A 15773-nucleotide genomic window follows, 5' to 3' on the forward strand; every position below is an offset into this window, starting at 1 on the left:
CAATCTCTTGTTTCAAAGAAAGGATCACCATCCTTATAAAAGAAGTGAACATTGACCAATGGTGTTAGGAGAATTTGTCTCTACAAGTCGTCATACGAACTTAAGATCATGAAAGTTGGCATTCTACAACCATTTTTGCGAGGAACAAGTTGCATTATACTTGATTGACGACGCTGCTCTGGTCATTGTACCGAATAACCTTTTCCATTTCACTATCACGGATAACTTCGCAGGAATCGCAGGCATGCTTGCAGCCAGTACATGTACTCCCTTCCGTACTCCCTTCCACTAAGGCATAGGTCAAACGCTTTGATCTGGCCTTTTGCACAAGAAGAAGGATCCCGTCAAACTTTGATTCCTGGAAACACACGCAAGCCGTGGGAATGGCAACTAGCGGGCACAGCTTCATGGTAGCATACACTTTTTGGCAAATTGTGTTAGGGGCTGTCATTATCTGCATTCTTATTCAGATTTTCTGCTAGCTAAATGGTCTATTTGCGATCCTTTTCCTTTCTAAAGTTTGAACATGAGATAGATGTGCCCTTCTAAGGTTCAAGCACTGAACTTAGTTGATTGATTATGACCTCACGCACTACTTTTTAGGGCAATTGAGCGCACACTTACACTTATAATTTTGGAACCTTTGTACATTTGAACTTGCTTTTGTGAAATAACATCATTGAAAAACCCAACAAGAACCTTCTTCTGTTTTAGGGCAAAGCCCAATAGCCGATACACATGTTATATTTGCACCTTTGTACACTCGAAATTGCTTTGGTGAAATAACATCATTGAAAAACCCAACAAGAGTGCCTTAGCGTGCAACAGGACCTCTACCCATTCTTGGCACCTTCCCAAAATTATGCTCCATCTCAAATGCAGTGCTGGTCTGGATCACGTCAGTTAACTGGCTATCAGCGGCATATGCGTTGTAGCCCAAGTCGAGGTCGCTGCTGCTGCCGGTGTAGAAGCTACCTCTTATACCACCTCCGGTGCGGTGCCCCTCCTCGAGCTCGAGGCATTCCTGCAACTGTGCCACGACGTCGATCATTGTAGGTCGTTGCACCGACGTTTGAACGGTGCACTTTAGTGCGATATCTGCCACCTTCCACACACTGTTGACATCATACTCGCCACGAATTCGCTTGTCAACAACGTCCTCAATGTTTCCTCGTGCCAAGCGCCGCCTCACCCATTGGATGATGCTCGTGGGCTCCGGGTCAGATAGGATTGCTTGCCTTCCAGTGACCATCTCTAGCAGCACAACACCAAAGCTGTAAACATCACTCTTGGTTGTCGGTTGCATAGTTGCCTGGTACCTGAAAGTTTAGGTTGTATGCATGTACAGCTCACCAAGAGAGGGCAACAAAAAGTCTAAGATATTTTATAGTGAGCACTTGATTGACGTACATACTCTGGATCAACATATCCAGGTGTACCAACGAGGGCATTCGTTGATACATGAGCTTCGTTATCAGTATTGAAAGCCTTGGACAAGCCGAAGTCAGCAATCTTGGCCTCCAGTTTTGCGTTCAATAGGATATTAGTAGACTTCACATCCCTGTGAATGAGAGGTGGGTTGCACCCCCTGTGCAGATACTCCAACCCTACAAGTACATCAAGTGTTCACACTTCCAGCAAAGCCAAAACTCAAATATCAATTGACATATAAATTGATATATAAATACGCAAAGAGTAAAATGCGCCATCAATCCTAAATTGTTCGGTGTTTGTCATCTAGGTCCCTAAACTATTTTGCACTTTCCTATCTCTGAACTCGCAAGGTTTGTTCGACCAAGATTCAAAAATTCATTGTAAGCACTTTTGGTTGTTGACACGAACACTAAGGCATCTTATACGAATGATGAAAATCTATGATTAGGACATGGATGAAATTTTATTCGTATTAACGGTAGCAAGTTAGACACAAAATTGTAAATTAATAGTTTGAGGACATAAGTAACAATAATGAAGTTAAGGAACATTGGTGTATGTTTATATTACCTTGAGCTGAGTCCAGTGCAATTCGAAGCCTCTGCCTCCATGTTAAGCGTTTTCCATTGCGGCCACTCCCTAAAAATGAATTGGTAGAACGAGAAATTCATATCAGCAAAGGTACTTTACAAATGACCATATAGATGAAATATACTAAAATCTTGGCAATTTGAAATATTACAGTGTGTTGTGCAAAAGCTGAACTCTTAACAGCTCGTATGTGGCATACCTGCAATCTGCTCTTGTAGGGTGCCTTCTGACATATACTCGTAGACAAGTGCCATGTACTGCCCATCCTTGCAGTAACCGATCATAGAAACAAGATTCTTGTGATGAATCCGTGTTAAGATCTGAGCCTGAACAAATGATCATGAGTGATCAAATTCTGGAGTAATGTTCCTGAAAAAAAAAAGCCTTGATTCAAATTCTGAAAAATTTTGAAGAACTCACCTCCATGAGGAACTCCTTGACACCCTGGTTTGAAGACTGAGACCGCAGCTTGACTGCCACCTGAGTGCCATCCTCCAAGAAGCCATCGTAGACTTTCCCGAACCCTCCTCGGCCGAGCACGCGCTGGAACTTATTCGTGATCATCTCCAGCTCCTTGTACGTGAACCTGCGGTTCTCAAGGTGCAGTGAGCTCTGTGCATATGCGTCCCTTGGTGCCAGGGACGCAGGTGCATAGCTCATCGGCGTGTCATTTTGAGGCTTCACAGTGTTGTTCGTCGATGTCGATCCTGAGTGGCGCATACAACAGTCGTAAGTTTTGTGTTCAGGGTGTGAGGAAATTGCTAGAGCACATAGTTTGATGCATGTCACCTTGTTTTTTTCGTCTCAGGAAGAGAAAGAGTACTGCTACCACTGACACTATCACCACAACTAGAACTACAGGGACGGCAATGTATACTGCAAGCTTGCTCTTTCCCTTTGGCGGCTTACATGAATCGGCGTTGGTGCAAAGGTCTGGATTATTACCATATCTACAAAGCAATGAAATAAAAAGTTGTATTCTTAACCAAAGTGTGAATATTAAAACTGTTCCAAATCAAATCGACAATATACTTTGCAAAACCAAAATAGAATAATCAGATAATCGACCGTAGACTTAGGGAGCCATCTTTAATTCTTTTGAGAAGTCCAGCGGGTATTGATCCACTCAGCTGGTTGCTTGTCAAATCTCTGAAAGAAACGAATGCTACTGGTCTGAGAACGTGAGGGGCAGATCAAGCAAAAAATATTGGAAATCAGCAACTTACAGAACCGTTAGTGATGGTAATTGTGAAAGTGCGTCTGGAATTGAGCCGGTCAAATTGTTATGTGATAAATCCCTGCAACGTAAATATATGTGCCATGTATGTTTCACTTATTCTGTTACATAGGTCCTTTAGGAGAAATTTTGAAACAGATCCATTACTCCATACGTACAAATATTGGACGGCCTTGAGATTTGCAAAAGAAGACGATATCTCGCCGTCCAAGCCACTGAAAGATATATTTCTGCAAGATATCTGACAATTCAGCTTAACCATAGCTTCTCCCATCCTGCTTTTCTAAGATACTAATAACCACTCCCTCTTGTCCCAAATACATGACATCTTGGACAGGATCCCATCAAAGTTTTCAAACTTATTTGACTTTAAGTACCTTTTATAAATTTAATTTTAAAACATGGTAATTATTATATGGACATGTCTTGAAAACTAATTTCATAATCTCATAAATTTACTAGATTTTATGAATGTATTTGAATAGGAGTTAACACGAAAGGTAGTTATGTAAAACTTAAGGTATTTTTCAAATTAAAAATTGCTGAGCTTTCTTCTTCCTTCTTTTAATTTTGGTTATAAGAAAAGCCATAAACAGACCAATAATTTGATTCATGTATTGTCAATTGTCATGTGTCTTGAGCACAAATTAGTTTTATGTACAAACGCCCCCGTTCACAAATAAATACTGTTCAGACTGAGTGTGGTCAACTATTCGAATAAATTCTAAATTAATCTTTTTTAATGGAATTGGATATTGGAAAAAGAACAGGTCCCTTTGACTCCCTCAAACATCCAGTCTGCCAATCTAACCCTGGACTTTTTTGTTGTTGCGAATCTAACCCTGGACTTTAGATGGACAAAAACAAAGATAGAGTAAAATAGATTATTTTATTATTTAAAAATGGTATTTATCTCCAAAGGTAGTTTCGTATAAAAAACCATTTAATGGCTAGTATCAAATGTCCAAATCATCACTTATTTGTCAGTGAATACTTACACGCCGGTGATTCTCGATCGACTGGATATGGCATAACTGCAAGTCAACCCGTCCCAGGCAAAATTCTTCGGAGCACACGGGTCACCGGCCCAGTTCTTCTTTTTCACCTCATACTTCACCTTGACGGCCGTGATGGCAGATACTGTTAATTGCGTTTAATTAGTTTCCATTAACAACCAAGCATATATACTTTGCGTCCACACATGCCCGTACCATCCGAGGAGTCCGTTCCGACGCCGGTGGTGGAGATGACGGAGTAGACCTCGATGGCGTTGATGAACGGCGGCAGCGTGGAGTTGGCGGTGGCGTTGATGCTGACGTTGTACCGAGTGGAGGCCGGCAAGGGAGCGGTGCTGTAGCTGTAGTCAGAGAAAAGGTAGTCCGGCCTGAAACCCAGCGTGGACCGCCACACCACGTCGTTGATCTCGACGAAGAACTCGCGCACGGCGCTGCTGGACAGGCGCTGCAGCTCGGAGAAGTACATGATGGCCATGTACCCCGGCGCCGGGTCCCTCGGCTGCGGCTTGGAGTTCCAGGAGAACGTGATGTTGTTCGATGCGTTGCGCGGGGTGATCGCCGTCTGCATCACCTTGGACGGCGCCTCGAACTCGTCGCTCTCTAGGTTCTGCACCCTGTCCGTCGTCCATATCACATCCCAGATGGTGGCGTCGGCCCAAGGGAGCCATACTCTGTCGCGCGGATCGTCAGGGTACCTGCAGACCAATCGATTGCCTTCGATGTCAGGAGTCCTGCGGACCTCGATATCATGTGACTGGCATCTTTATTTTTTGCTCACCTGACAATAGCATCGGCCTGCCCGAAGTTGATCCTCCCGAGCAGGGCCAGGCCCTGCGTCGCGTTCGCCTGCGGGTAGATCGAGCTCTTGAGCGGCCTCAGCTCCAGCGCCGAGATGAACGGCGTCCCGGAGCCGGTGTTCACCAGGCAGACGTGCACGTAGTCGTCCGGCACCACGAAGATGGCCTCCAGCCTCTCCACGCCGTCGGGGCTCGAGACGTTCACCCTGCTCCAGAAGTTGACGCCGGCGTAGAGGTCGAAGACGGGCGGCCGGTTGAGGCCGTCGTAGTTGCCGTACTTAAACTCTGCGCGGAGGAGGTACTTGAGCCCCGCAACAATGGAGCGGAGCGTGTAGCAGTTGCGCGCGCCGTCGGGGAAGCTGCGCACGTTGAGGTAGCGCTTGGCGAGCGTCGGCGTGATGTACTCGGCCGAGATGTTGCTGTTGGAGCCGGCGTCGGTGAAGGCGGCGTCCGGGGCGTACGACAGCTTGGTGGCGTCGTCCACGGAGTTCGCCGTCCCCGGCAGCCCACAGTCTATGCTGATGAAACCTGCAACAGCGAAGCACCTCTCGTTCTTCAATCGTAAGCAGAATCTGTGTTGTCGTGATGCATATGCCATCTATACATGCAGTAAGAAGGATCTGAAACTCTGTGAAACCATTGAGATGTTGAGCGTAGTACCAATGCTGTCGGGCTGTGCACGAGCTTGAAGTACCCCGGCGGTGGCGAGGCCGAGAAGCAGCAACCACGACGTTGCCACCATTCTTTCTCGCACTGTCATTGCTCAATTTCGCAAGCAAGCAGCCGAACAAACTGTTTGTGCTTTGAAATCTATGTACTAGGTACCCCTTATATGCGTAGCAAATCCTGGTCTAGATGATGAACAAGTACCATTTATCCCAGTGGCCTCTACCTTAATGGCGGGAAATACCAGTTGCTTAGCACATTAATGACATCAGAATTACAGAAAAAAATAATCAGGTCAGCACATTTTTATGCAGTACAAAGTTTGTCCTAGTGGATAACAAGCTTTATTTAGTGGCGAAAAATCCGGTTTACACTCTTGAACTATCACAAAAGTTCGATTTTCAACATTCAACTATAAAATCACGTAATATAGGTCATCCAACTATTGAAACCGGTCAAATTTAGCCCTTTGGATGGTTTTAAAGGTAGTTTTTCATTTAGTGAGAATTAAAAATATTCAAATATAAACTAAAAATTTATAAATAATTCATTTTAAATCCTGCTGTCAGTGGCCCTGGTGGCAGGGTGACGAGGAGGAAAGTAAGCAGCAGCCACAGGTCCACATCGTTTGCGGCCTTTGTTCTCTGCATTGAATGATCAAATGCCTTCATTGCACAAGCAAAGTATCCAACATCTATACATAACTGTATATATATTGAGTCCTTATTGTATACGATGAACAATTTGTCAATGCTCCCACAGGTTTCAGTTGTCAAAGAAAAATAAGGATTGTTAAGCACATTGACTGCATCAGCGCTACCAAAAAAACCACGTCCGCTACAAAGCTTGCCCATTGGCATAGCGTAGGTCGTCGCTGCGCTGCCCCCCTGGCGAAACAAACACAAACCAATTTTCTCGTAAGTGGCCCCCTTCAATGGCCCTCGTAGCTAACTAGAGATTCGCTTCATTGGATGGCAGTGGGCCTACACGGATAGTTGATTTAAGACTTCTTCTCCGCTCTGGAAATTGCAGGCCAGACATTTTCTTTTTGGGGGGAAAATTAATCCACCATTGTATCTAAGTGTGCATTGACCAAGGTTGCTACGTGACATGTATATGGGATTTTTTTTCTTTACGCGTCATCAGATTAAGATAGTGTTTGGGTTAACACAAGTGGAAATGAAATCAAGTCATAGGGGAATCAGATCAGATTTTTATGTATTTTATGGGACATGAGGGCGGGGTAAGACCACTATTGATAGTTGATACAGTATATATTAATATTGGAAAAAGCAAAAGAGTTACAGCACAAAAAGGGGGGAAAAGAGAGCAAAGTTGAGCTTCTAACAATTTTGTATACTACTAGGCAAAAAGAATTTCTCTTCCATCGATGGATAACCAAGGCTAACTCAAATTTGAAGGTATCTTTGCAGATATCAAGTGACGTTGATCTTTGCTTGAAAATTAATTAACTCAAATTTTAAAATTTTAAAACTCAAATTTGAAAATGTTAAAATTCTCAATATCATTGAAAACCCCAAGAAGAGCCTTATCGTGCAACAGGACCTCTGTCCGTTCTTGGCACCTTCTCAAAATTATGCTCCATCTCAAATGGGGTGCTGGTCTGGCTCACATCAGTTGACCGGCTATCGGCCGCATGTGCGTTGTAGCTCAAGTTGAGGTCGCTGTTGCTGCTGCCGCTGTAGAAGCTGCCCCTTGTACCATCTCCGATGCGGTGCCCCTCCTCGAGCTCGAGGCATTCCTGCAACTGTGCCACCACGTCGATCATTGTAGGTCGTTGCGTCGACGCTTGCATGGTGCACTTGAGTGCGATATCCGCGACCTTCCACACACTGTTGACATCACACTCGCCACGCATTCTCTTATCGACAACAGCCTCAATGTTTCCTCGTGCCAAGCGTAGCCTCACCCATTGGATGATGCTTGTGGGCTCCGGGTCACATAGGATGGCTTGCCTCCCTGTGACCAGCTCTAGCAGCACAACACCAAAACTGTAAACATCATTCTTGGTTGTCGGCTGCAGAGTTGCCTGGTACCTGAAAGTTTAGGTATGCATACATAGCTCACGCTAATAGAGGGCAAAAATTTTGCGATATTTGATAGTGTGCACTCGATTGACATACTCTGGATCAACGTATCCAGGTGTACCAACGAGAGCGTTCGTTGATACATGAGCTTCGTTATCGCGATTGAATGCCTTGGACAAGCCGAAGTCAGCAATCTTAGCCTCCAGTTTTGCGTTCAATAGGATATTAGTAGACTTCACATCCCTATGAATGAGAGGTGGGTTGCACCCCTTGTGCAGATACTCCAACCCTACAAGTACATTGGTGTTCACGCTTCCAACAAAACTAGAACTCGAAAATCAACTGCCCTATAGATTAACATAAATACGTAAAGAGTAAAATATACCATCAGCCCCTAAATTGTTTTGTGTTGTTGCTAATTTACACTTTCATATCTCTGGACATGCAAAGTGGTTCACCCAAGATTCAAAAATCCATTGTAAGCATTGTTGGTTGTTGATGCGAACATTAACAAAGCTTATTATATTGATGTTAGGAGATGCTATGTGGATTCCATAAAATTTTTGTTTGTTCATTAGATGGCATGTGAGAGACATGGCAGTGAGACAAATGATGGAGGTCCTTAATTAGGACATGGATGGCACTTTGAAGCCAACTAGTCGTATTAACACTGATTGTAATGGTTTGCACTAAGGTGAACTAATTAGCAAGTTAACGCCACAAAACTGTAAATTAATAGTTTGAGGACATAAGTGGCAATAATAAATTTGAGGAACGCTAGTTGTATGTTTTTACAATACCTTGAGCTGAGTCCACTGCAATTCGAAGCCTCTGCCTCCATGTTAAGAGTTTTCCGTTGCGGCCATTTCCTGAAAATGAAAAGATAGAACGAGAAGTTCATATCAATAAAGGCACTTCAGAAATGACCATACAATGAACAATACTGAAATATTGGCAGTCTGAAATATTCAGTGTGTTGTGCAAAAGCTGAACTCTTAACAGCATATGGCATGCCTGCAATCTGCTCTTGTAGGGTGCCTTCTGACATGTACTCGTAGACAAGTGCCATGTACTGTCCATCCTTGCAGTAACCGATCATAGAAACGAGATTCTTGTGATGAATCCGTGTTAAGATCTGAGCCTGAACAAATGATCATGAGTGACAAATTCCTCAGTAATTTTCCTAAAAATCTTGATTCAAATTCTAAATTTTTTTACCTCTATGAGGAACTCCTTGACACCTTGATTGGAAAACTGAGACCGCAGCTTGATTGCCACCTGAGTGCCATCCTCCAAGAAGCCATTGTATACTTCACCGAACCCTCCTCGGCCAAGCACGCGTTGGAAGTTATTCGTGATCATTTCTAGCTCCTTATATGTGAACTTGCGGTTCTCAAGGTGCAAGGAGCTCTGCGTGTGCGCGTCACCTGGTGGCAGTGTCGCTGGTGCGTAGCTCATCATTGTCTCGATTTGAGGCCTCATGGTGATGTTCGTCGATGTCGATCCTGAACAGCAGCACATACAACAACAGACATCAGTATTTGTTCAAGGTGTGGGAAATTGCAAGAGCAGACGGTTTGATTCATGTCACCTTGTTTTTTTCGTATCAGGAATGGAAAGACTAGCACCGCTGATACTATCACCACAACTAGAACAACAGGGACAGCAACGTAGACTGCAAGCTTGTTCCTCCCCTTTGCCGGCTTACATGAAGCGGCGTTGGTGCAAAGATTTGGGTTATTGCCATATCTACAAACATGAACAAATGAAATAAAAAAGGTTTGAATCAAAGTGTCAGTATTAAAACCGTTTCAATCAAATTGTTTTAAATTTGATGCTTCGTGAAACCAAAATAGTATCACATAACTGACTGTATATTAAGGGAACCATCTTGAATTCTCTTGAGAAGACTAGGGGGAATTGATCCACTCAGCTGGTTGTTTGTTAAATCTCTGAAAGAAACGAAATGCTACTGGTGTCAGTCAACGTGGGAGCTGGGTCAGGCGAAAAACATTATTTAGCAACTTACAGAACTAATAGTGATGGTAATTGTGAGAGGGCATCAGGAATGGAGCCAGTCAGGTTGTTGTATGATAGGTCCCTGCGTATGTAAATATTGCCATGGATTGTTTACTCATTGTGTTACATAAAACCATTTCGAGGTTGAAAAAGATCAAGAACTCCACACGTACAAATATTGGATGGCCTTGAGATTTGCGAAAGAAGATGATATATCGCCATCCAGACCGCTAAAGGACATGTTTCTGCAAAATATCCGAAAATTCAGTTTGACCATACTTTTATTTTGTCCCATTTTTTTAAGATACTAACTACTCCCTCCAATCGGCTATCGCCATATACATGAAGTCTCAGAGAAGACCTAGTAAAAATAATGTTTTCAGACTTTTTTACTATAAGTACTCTGTGTTTGAAACTATAAGATGTATTTCAATTTATTAAGACAAGTCTTTGACCACCAATTCTTTATTAATATATAATTTTGTGGTACTAAGCTTATCATTAGATTCGTAAAAAATACTCTCTTATGCTTATATTTTTATATCAAATAAGTGTAACATAAATATAGTAATCATTAGTCAAAGAGCTTGTTCGTTTGCTCTCTAGATTACATAATCTAGCTTATATAATCACACATGGACAAAAAACGGCATACATTATTCTTCAGATTATATAATATACACCCTTAGATTATCATAAGCAGTTCGAGATATGCTTATTTCATATTATATCATCTTGCTTTCATAAGTTGGATTATATAATCTGACCAGGAAACAAACCGAGCAAAAGTCTTGCCCTTACAAAATGAAATACATAATATAATTTCAAATGGAGGGAGAGTAGCTTTTAGATGTTTAGTTTTGAAACATGATAACTATATATGTGGATGTATCTTAGAGGTAATTTCATAATCTCATAAATCTATTATATCTATAAAAATAAATTGGTAGAAAAAATAGTCGTTAGAGATAAACACCAAAGGGGGTAATTAACTTTTATTCTGAAACATTTTCATCGTTTATAAAACGTCATCTGAGGCATTTTCAACTATACCATTAGTTTTTGCTAATAACACGTAGGTCCAAATCCTACATATCATTGACTAGCTAGCTTGGTGGTATGGATGAATAAGTCCCAACAAGATCCCTTTACTCCCTTAAACAATTCAGTTTGCCTCAATTTTGTTTGGGGGTTAGATACACAAACTAAATTATTTGATGGAGCAAACTAGACTTATTCTTGTACAAAAATGATATGAGTACATTTTATTTTGAAATTAAAAGGTACTCCCTCCGTTCCAAATTATACATCATTTTGGTAAATCTAGATACATAATTTTTGCTATGCACTTAGGTGAGTATTATATCTAGATATATAGTAAAAATTATGCATCTATATTTGCTAAAATGAACTACAATTTGAAACGAAGGGAGTAGTTTCATGGAAAAAAATGCATTATATGTGCATATTACAGCAGACTCGGTTGGTACTTACATCCTGGTGATTCTCGAAGGATTGGAATTGGCGTAGCTGCATGTCAAACCGTCCCATGTAAGATTATTCGGAACGCAGGGGTCACCCGCCCAGTTCTTCTTCACCCGATACTTGGCCTTGATCGCCGTGATGGCAGAAACTGTTAATTGCACCAAGTTTTTAGTCATGAGCTCATATGCATATGCTCATGTATATGCCTGCATATTGTACGCACCGTCCGAGTAGTCCGTGCCGACGTTGGCGGTGGAGAAGACGAAAAAGATCTCGCCGGCGTTGATGATCGGCGGCATCGTCGAGTTGGCTGTGGCGTTGATGGAGAAGTTGTACCGCGAGAAGCGGGGCAGGGGCTTCATGCTGTAGATGGTGTCCGAGAGGAGGTATGGCGGCGTGTAATCGCTCCAGAACCGCAGGTCGTCGTTGAGGACGAGGTGCTGCTGCCGCACGGCGTTGCCGGCGAGGAGCTGCAGCTCGGAGAAGTGCAGGATGACGATGTACCCCGGCGTCGGGTCCCCGGGCTGCGGCTCGGATAGCCAGAAGAACTCGATCCTGCCGGAGGCGTTGCGCGGAGTGATCGCTGTCTGCATCACCTTGGACGGCGCCGCGAATTCGCTGTCGTCTAGGTTCCGCACCTTGTTGCTCGTCGATATCGCCTCCCACCTGGCGGTGTTGACGAAAGGGAGCCAAACTCTGTCGTGTGGATCGTCAGGGTACCTAGCCAACCAGCAATTGTTTCCGAGCTCAAGAACTTGGCGCCTTTGGTCGGATTGATGGATAGAAACAGGTGATGGATCGGACCGGGATCTTTTGCTCACCTGACAATGTCCGCATCATCCGTCGGCCCGCAGTTGCGCCGGGAGAGCAGGACCAGGCCCTGCGTCGCGTTCACTTGCGGGTAGAGCGAGCTCTTGAGCGGCCTCAGCTCCAGCGCCGAGATGAACGGCGTTCCGGAGCCGGTGTTCACCAGACAAACATGCACGTAATCGTCCGGCACCACGACGATGGCCTCCAGTACCACCACCTTCTGGCTCGAGGCGTTCACCCTGCTCCAGAAGTTGACGCCGGCGTAGAGGTCGAAGACGGGCGGCCGGTTGAGGCCGTCGTAGTTGCCGTACTTGAACTCTGCGCGGAGGGTGTACTTGAGGCCGGGCACGAGGGACCGGAGCATGTAGCAGCTGCGCGCGCCGTCGGGGAAGCTGCGCACGTTGAGGTAGCGCTTGGCGAGCGTCGGCGTGATGTACTCGACCGAGATGTTGTGGTTGGAGCCGGCGTCGGTGAAGGCGGCGTCCGGGGCGTAGGACAGCTTGGTGGCGTCGTCCACGGAGTTCGCCGTCCCCGGCAGGCCGCAGTCTATGCTGATGAAACCTTCAACCGCAAAATCTCTCTCATTGTTTCAGTCGTATACATGCGTACGTATACGTATAGGATCTGGAATGTTGTGAAAGCGTCGAGATGTTATAAGCATACCGATGCTGTCGAGCTGTGCACGAGCTTTGAGTACGGCGGCGGCGGCGGCGAGGCAGAGAAGCATCGACCACGAAACTGCCACCATTCTTTTCGGCATTGTCATTGCTCAAGTTCGCAAGCAAGCAGCCAAACAAGCCGTTTGTGCTTTCAACTCTATGTGCTAGGTACCCCTTATATGCAGAAAATCCTAGTCTAGTCTAGATGATGAACGAATGCCAATTGTCCCAGTTTGTTTGGCCTCTATCATAAGGGGAGAAGATAAGTTTCAGATATAGATCGTTTTAGCTTTATACTAAATCAAATTTGCCTAATTTTGATCAAGTTCACTATAAACTTATTAGCATATGCAATACCAAATAAACTATATTTTGTCATCTATGTGTCTATTCATACATGTTTCTATAAACTTGATCAAACCTAGAGAAGTTTTACTTAGAACAAAATTAAAATAACTTTTACTTGGAACAAAATTAAAACGACCTAAATTTTAGAATGTAGGGTGTCACATTGATTATATCAGAATTAGAAAAATATTAATCAGGTCAGAATATTTTGTTCAAGTGCAAAGCTTGCCGTAGTGGACAACCATCTTTTATTCTTTTAGTGTAGTTACTACAGCAAGTGATAGTGTGAGGATACGGCTGTGTATATCCACCAGCGGCTAAATCCTGGTGTCAAAACCGTTTATAGATGCATAGCGTTTTGTTTGTAGGTGAGTAATAACTGCACTACTACTAATGACTAATATCTGTACCTGTTTGACATCCTTATGATGGTCGGGAAAGAAAACTTAGTGCATTAGAATATTTATGTACGTCATCAATGCACCTGGCAAATTATGTACGCTATCCGTTTTTTGAATATGTGACACATCAGATATTTAAAAATGAAGAAAGTAAACAAATAAGTCTCCTGAAAGTGGGACCTTTTATAACCGGTATGACATCAGTGGAAACTGCCATACATTCTTAGTTTGCTTTAAAAAACTAACAAAGTGGATATTATTGAGAACGGCAATGCTAGGGATCGGACGCCTCACCCACCGTCCCGTGTCACCTGTTTTTTACTTCCCCGCATCACCTGCTGTTACTCCGCTCTTTTCTTATCCACTCGTCTCCCCTCCAGTCTCTTTTTCCCCAACCTCCTGCTTCCCTGAGCAGCGTCGTGCCTCCTCCTCCTCGATTCCGCGCTCCCCCCGTCTGCATGCATCCGCTCCGTGTGGGTGCTCTGGTGGTGGTGGTGGCGACCTCATCGGCTGGACGCCACCACGGCGCAAGGGTGCATGGGCGCCGGACCTCCCTTCAGCCTGCGACGGCGGCTAGAAGGAGCAGGAGGGCAGCGACGACGAGTGGCGTGCGGGAGCGCTCGCGGGGGCCGGGCCGCCGCTCTCCCACGCCTTCCCCCACCCCGGTCGCCGCTCCCCCGCCAGGGGTGAGCCACGCCAGCAGTCGGAGGAGCTCCGGACGGCGGCCATGGCAGGCAGCTCCAGGAGGTTGCAGAGGAAGAGCGAAGGGTGTGGCAGGGGAAGCATCGGGTGGTGGGGAAGCACCGGGTGGTGATGTTGGTATATCATGATGTTGCAGTAATATGTTGGATGTTGCAACGGGTATCTCTTGGTATAGAGATTTTTAGATGCAATCTTACATTTTTTATGTTTTAGATATTTTGTTTTGACGTTACAGCGGAGCAGTTCGATCCATCTGACATCCATACGCTAGCAAGCCCGTATTGAGAAAGGTTGTTACCTACCCTATAGCAGAATTTACATGCAGCAGTATCTCAAATGTTGCGAAACCATGGCGGAGATGTTCAGCATACTGATCTTGTGGCATGAGCTTGGAGCAACAGTGGTGATGGTGGTGTAAGGAATATAGTCATATTAGATTATGATTGTAATTTTGGTGACTGTGTGACAACATAGTCAATGGGACTAATAATGGTGACTGTGTGACAACATAGTCAATGGGACTAATAAGTTTGTGAGCTTAAGTTTGTAGGATTTCTAGGATTTCTAGATTCCTTGGATCGAGTCCAATCGATACACAAGATAGTCCAATTCGCTATCAAAGTGTCCAAGTTGAGATGTCCAAATGACCGCAGCGATAATTTGGACAAAGTTCAGAATAAATATATGCACGGTTAAACTGACATATTAAAATATAACGTGTCAGTGTATTGGTAGTTGCAAGGATAATAAAGTGAAGAAGAAGTCAGTTGCACCGGTTGAACTGACCGTAAATGAAGGGAGACGTCGGTGCAATATGAAGAAGATATGGAGATCAAGTAAAGAAACACCAAAGGCATCATTTGAACCGATACTATGGTACAGAGCGTCGGTGCAATGGTCGTTTAGTTTGCGTGAGAGGTTGTGGAGCTGAAGGGACAAGAAGGTCTTCAGCACCAGTTAAATTGACGTGCGTCGGTGAATGCGTCAATGCAATGACGCAAGCAAAAGCAGGTATGGTAGACAGGAGAGCAACGGCTAGTATGCAAATTCAGAGTGATTGGTTAAATCGACGGCTGTGACCAGTTTAACCGACGCTTTATGCTTTTCTGGGTAAAAGCAAGCAACGGCTATTAGCTGCCCTCTAGTCTATATAAGGACTCACCACGGGTCTTTGATGTTGCTGGAGTTCATGAGAAGCCTCTTACACTCAGAAGAAGTTCTCCAAGCTATTGAAGAGCATATTGATCACATCCTTAGGTTTAGCACAATCTTTGTAAGTAAGAGTGCTAGGCTAGCTCTAGTTAGAGTGAGAGTGTAAGGTGTAGTTGCTTTGTGTGTTCGTTCTTGAGTGAATCAAAACTTGTATCTCGATGTGTCGGCCTATTAGAGTTCTTGATGGCTCGTCGGCAAGTCATCGACCTTCCGGCTTGGTGTGGAGCGGCGACGATGGCTTTGTGCGGGATGTGGGGACCTCCTTCCTTCGTGGAGAAGCTACTTAGCGGAGATGGCGTCAAGGTGACCAGGGATCTGACGAGAGTCTCGGTGGCTAAGCCTTGGTGG

The 15773-nt window shown here is 44.4% G+C and overlaps 2 protein-coding genes across 3 annotated transcripts; both read right to left on the bottom strand.

Moving 5' to 3' along the window:
- Positions 1-679: 679 nt before the first annotated feature.
- LOC112888098 (putative leucine-rich repeat receptor-like protein kinase At2g19210) lies at positions 680-5817 on the bottom strand. Its single transcript, XM_025954451.1, has 12 exons — positions 5736-5817; positions 5057-5603; positions 4474-4973; positions 4261-4402; positions 3252-3323; positions 3094-3174; positions 2815-2975; positions 2446-2732; positions 2225-2351; positions 2005-2073; positions 1415-1607; positions 680-1319 (listed from the first exon to the last, which is right to left on the bottom strand). The coding sequence occupies exons 1-12, from the start codon at positions 5815-5817 to the stop codon at positions 815-817; spliced, it is 2766 nt and encodes a 921-aa protein (XP_025810236.1). The 3' UTR covers positions 680-814.
- Positions 5818-7076: 1259 nt separating this feature from the next.
- On the bottom strand, positions 7077-14306 carry LOC112888097 (putative leucine-rich repeat receptor-like serine/threonine-protein kinase At2g19230). 2 transcript variants are annotated; one of them, XM_025954449.1, is made up of 13 exons: positions 12767-14306; positions 12115-12664; positions 11517-12013; positions 11303-11441; positions 9982-10053; positions 9819-9890; positions 9661-9741; positions 9381-9538; positions 9008-9294; positions 8804-8930; positions 8590-8658; positions 7886-8078; positions 7077-7798 (listed from the first exon to the last, which is right to left on the bottom strand). In XM_025954449.1, the coding sequence occupies exons 1-13, from the start codon at positions 12867-12869 to the stop codon at positions 7291-7293; spliced, it is 2856 nt and encodes a 951-aa protein (XP_025810234.1). In that variant the 5' UTR covers positions 12870-14306; the 3' UTR covers positions 7077-7290. The 2 variants fall into 2 exon arrangements, with proteins under 2 accessions (XP_025810234.1, XP_025810235.1); XM_025954450.1 differs by lacking the exon at positions 7077-7798 and having other exon boundaries at positions 7942-8078; positions 8790-8930.
- Between the last annotated feature and the right edge of the window lie 1467 nt (positions 14307-15773).

Source organism: Panicum hallii, chromosome 3, assembly GCF_002211085.1.
Source record: "Panicum hallii strain FIL2 chromosome 3, PHallii_v3.1, whole genome shotgun sequence".
Lineage (NCBI taxonomy): Eukaryota > Viridiplantae > Streptophyta > Magnoliopsida > Poales > Poaceae > Panicum > Panicum hallii.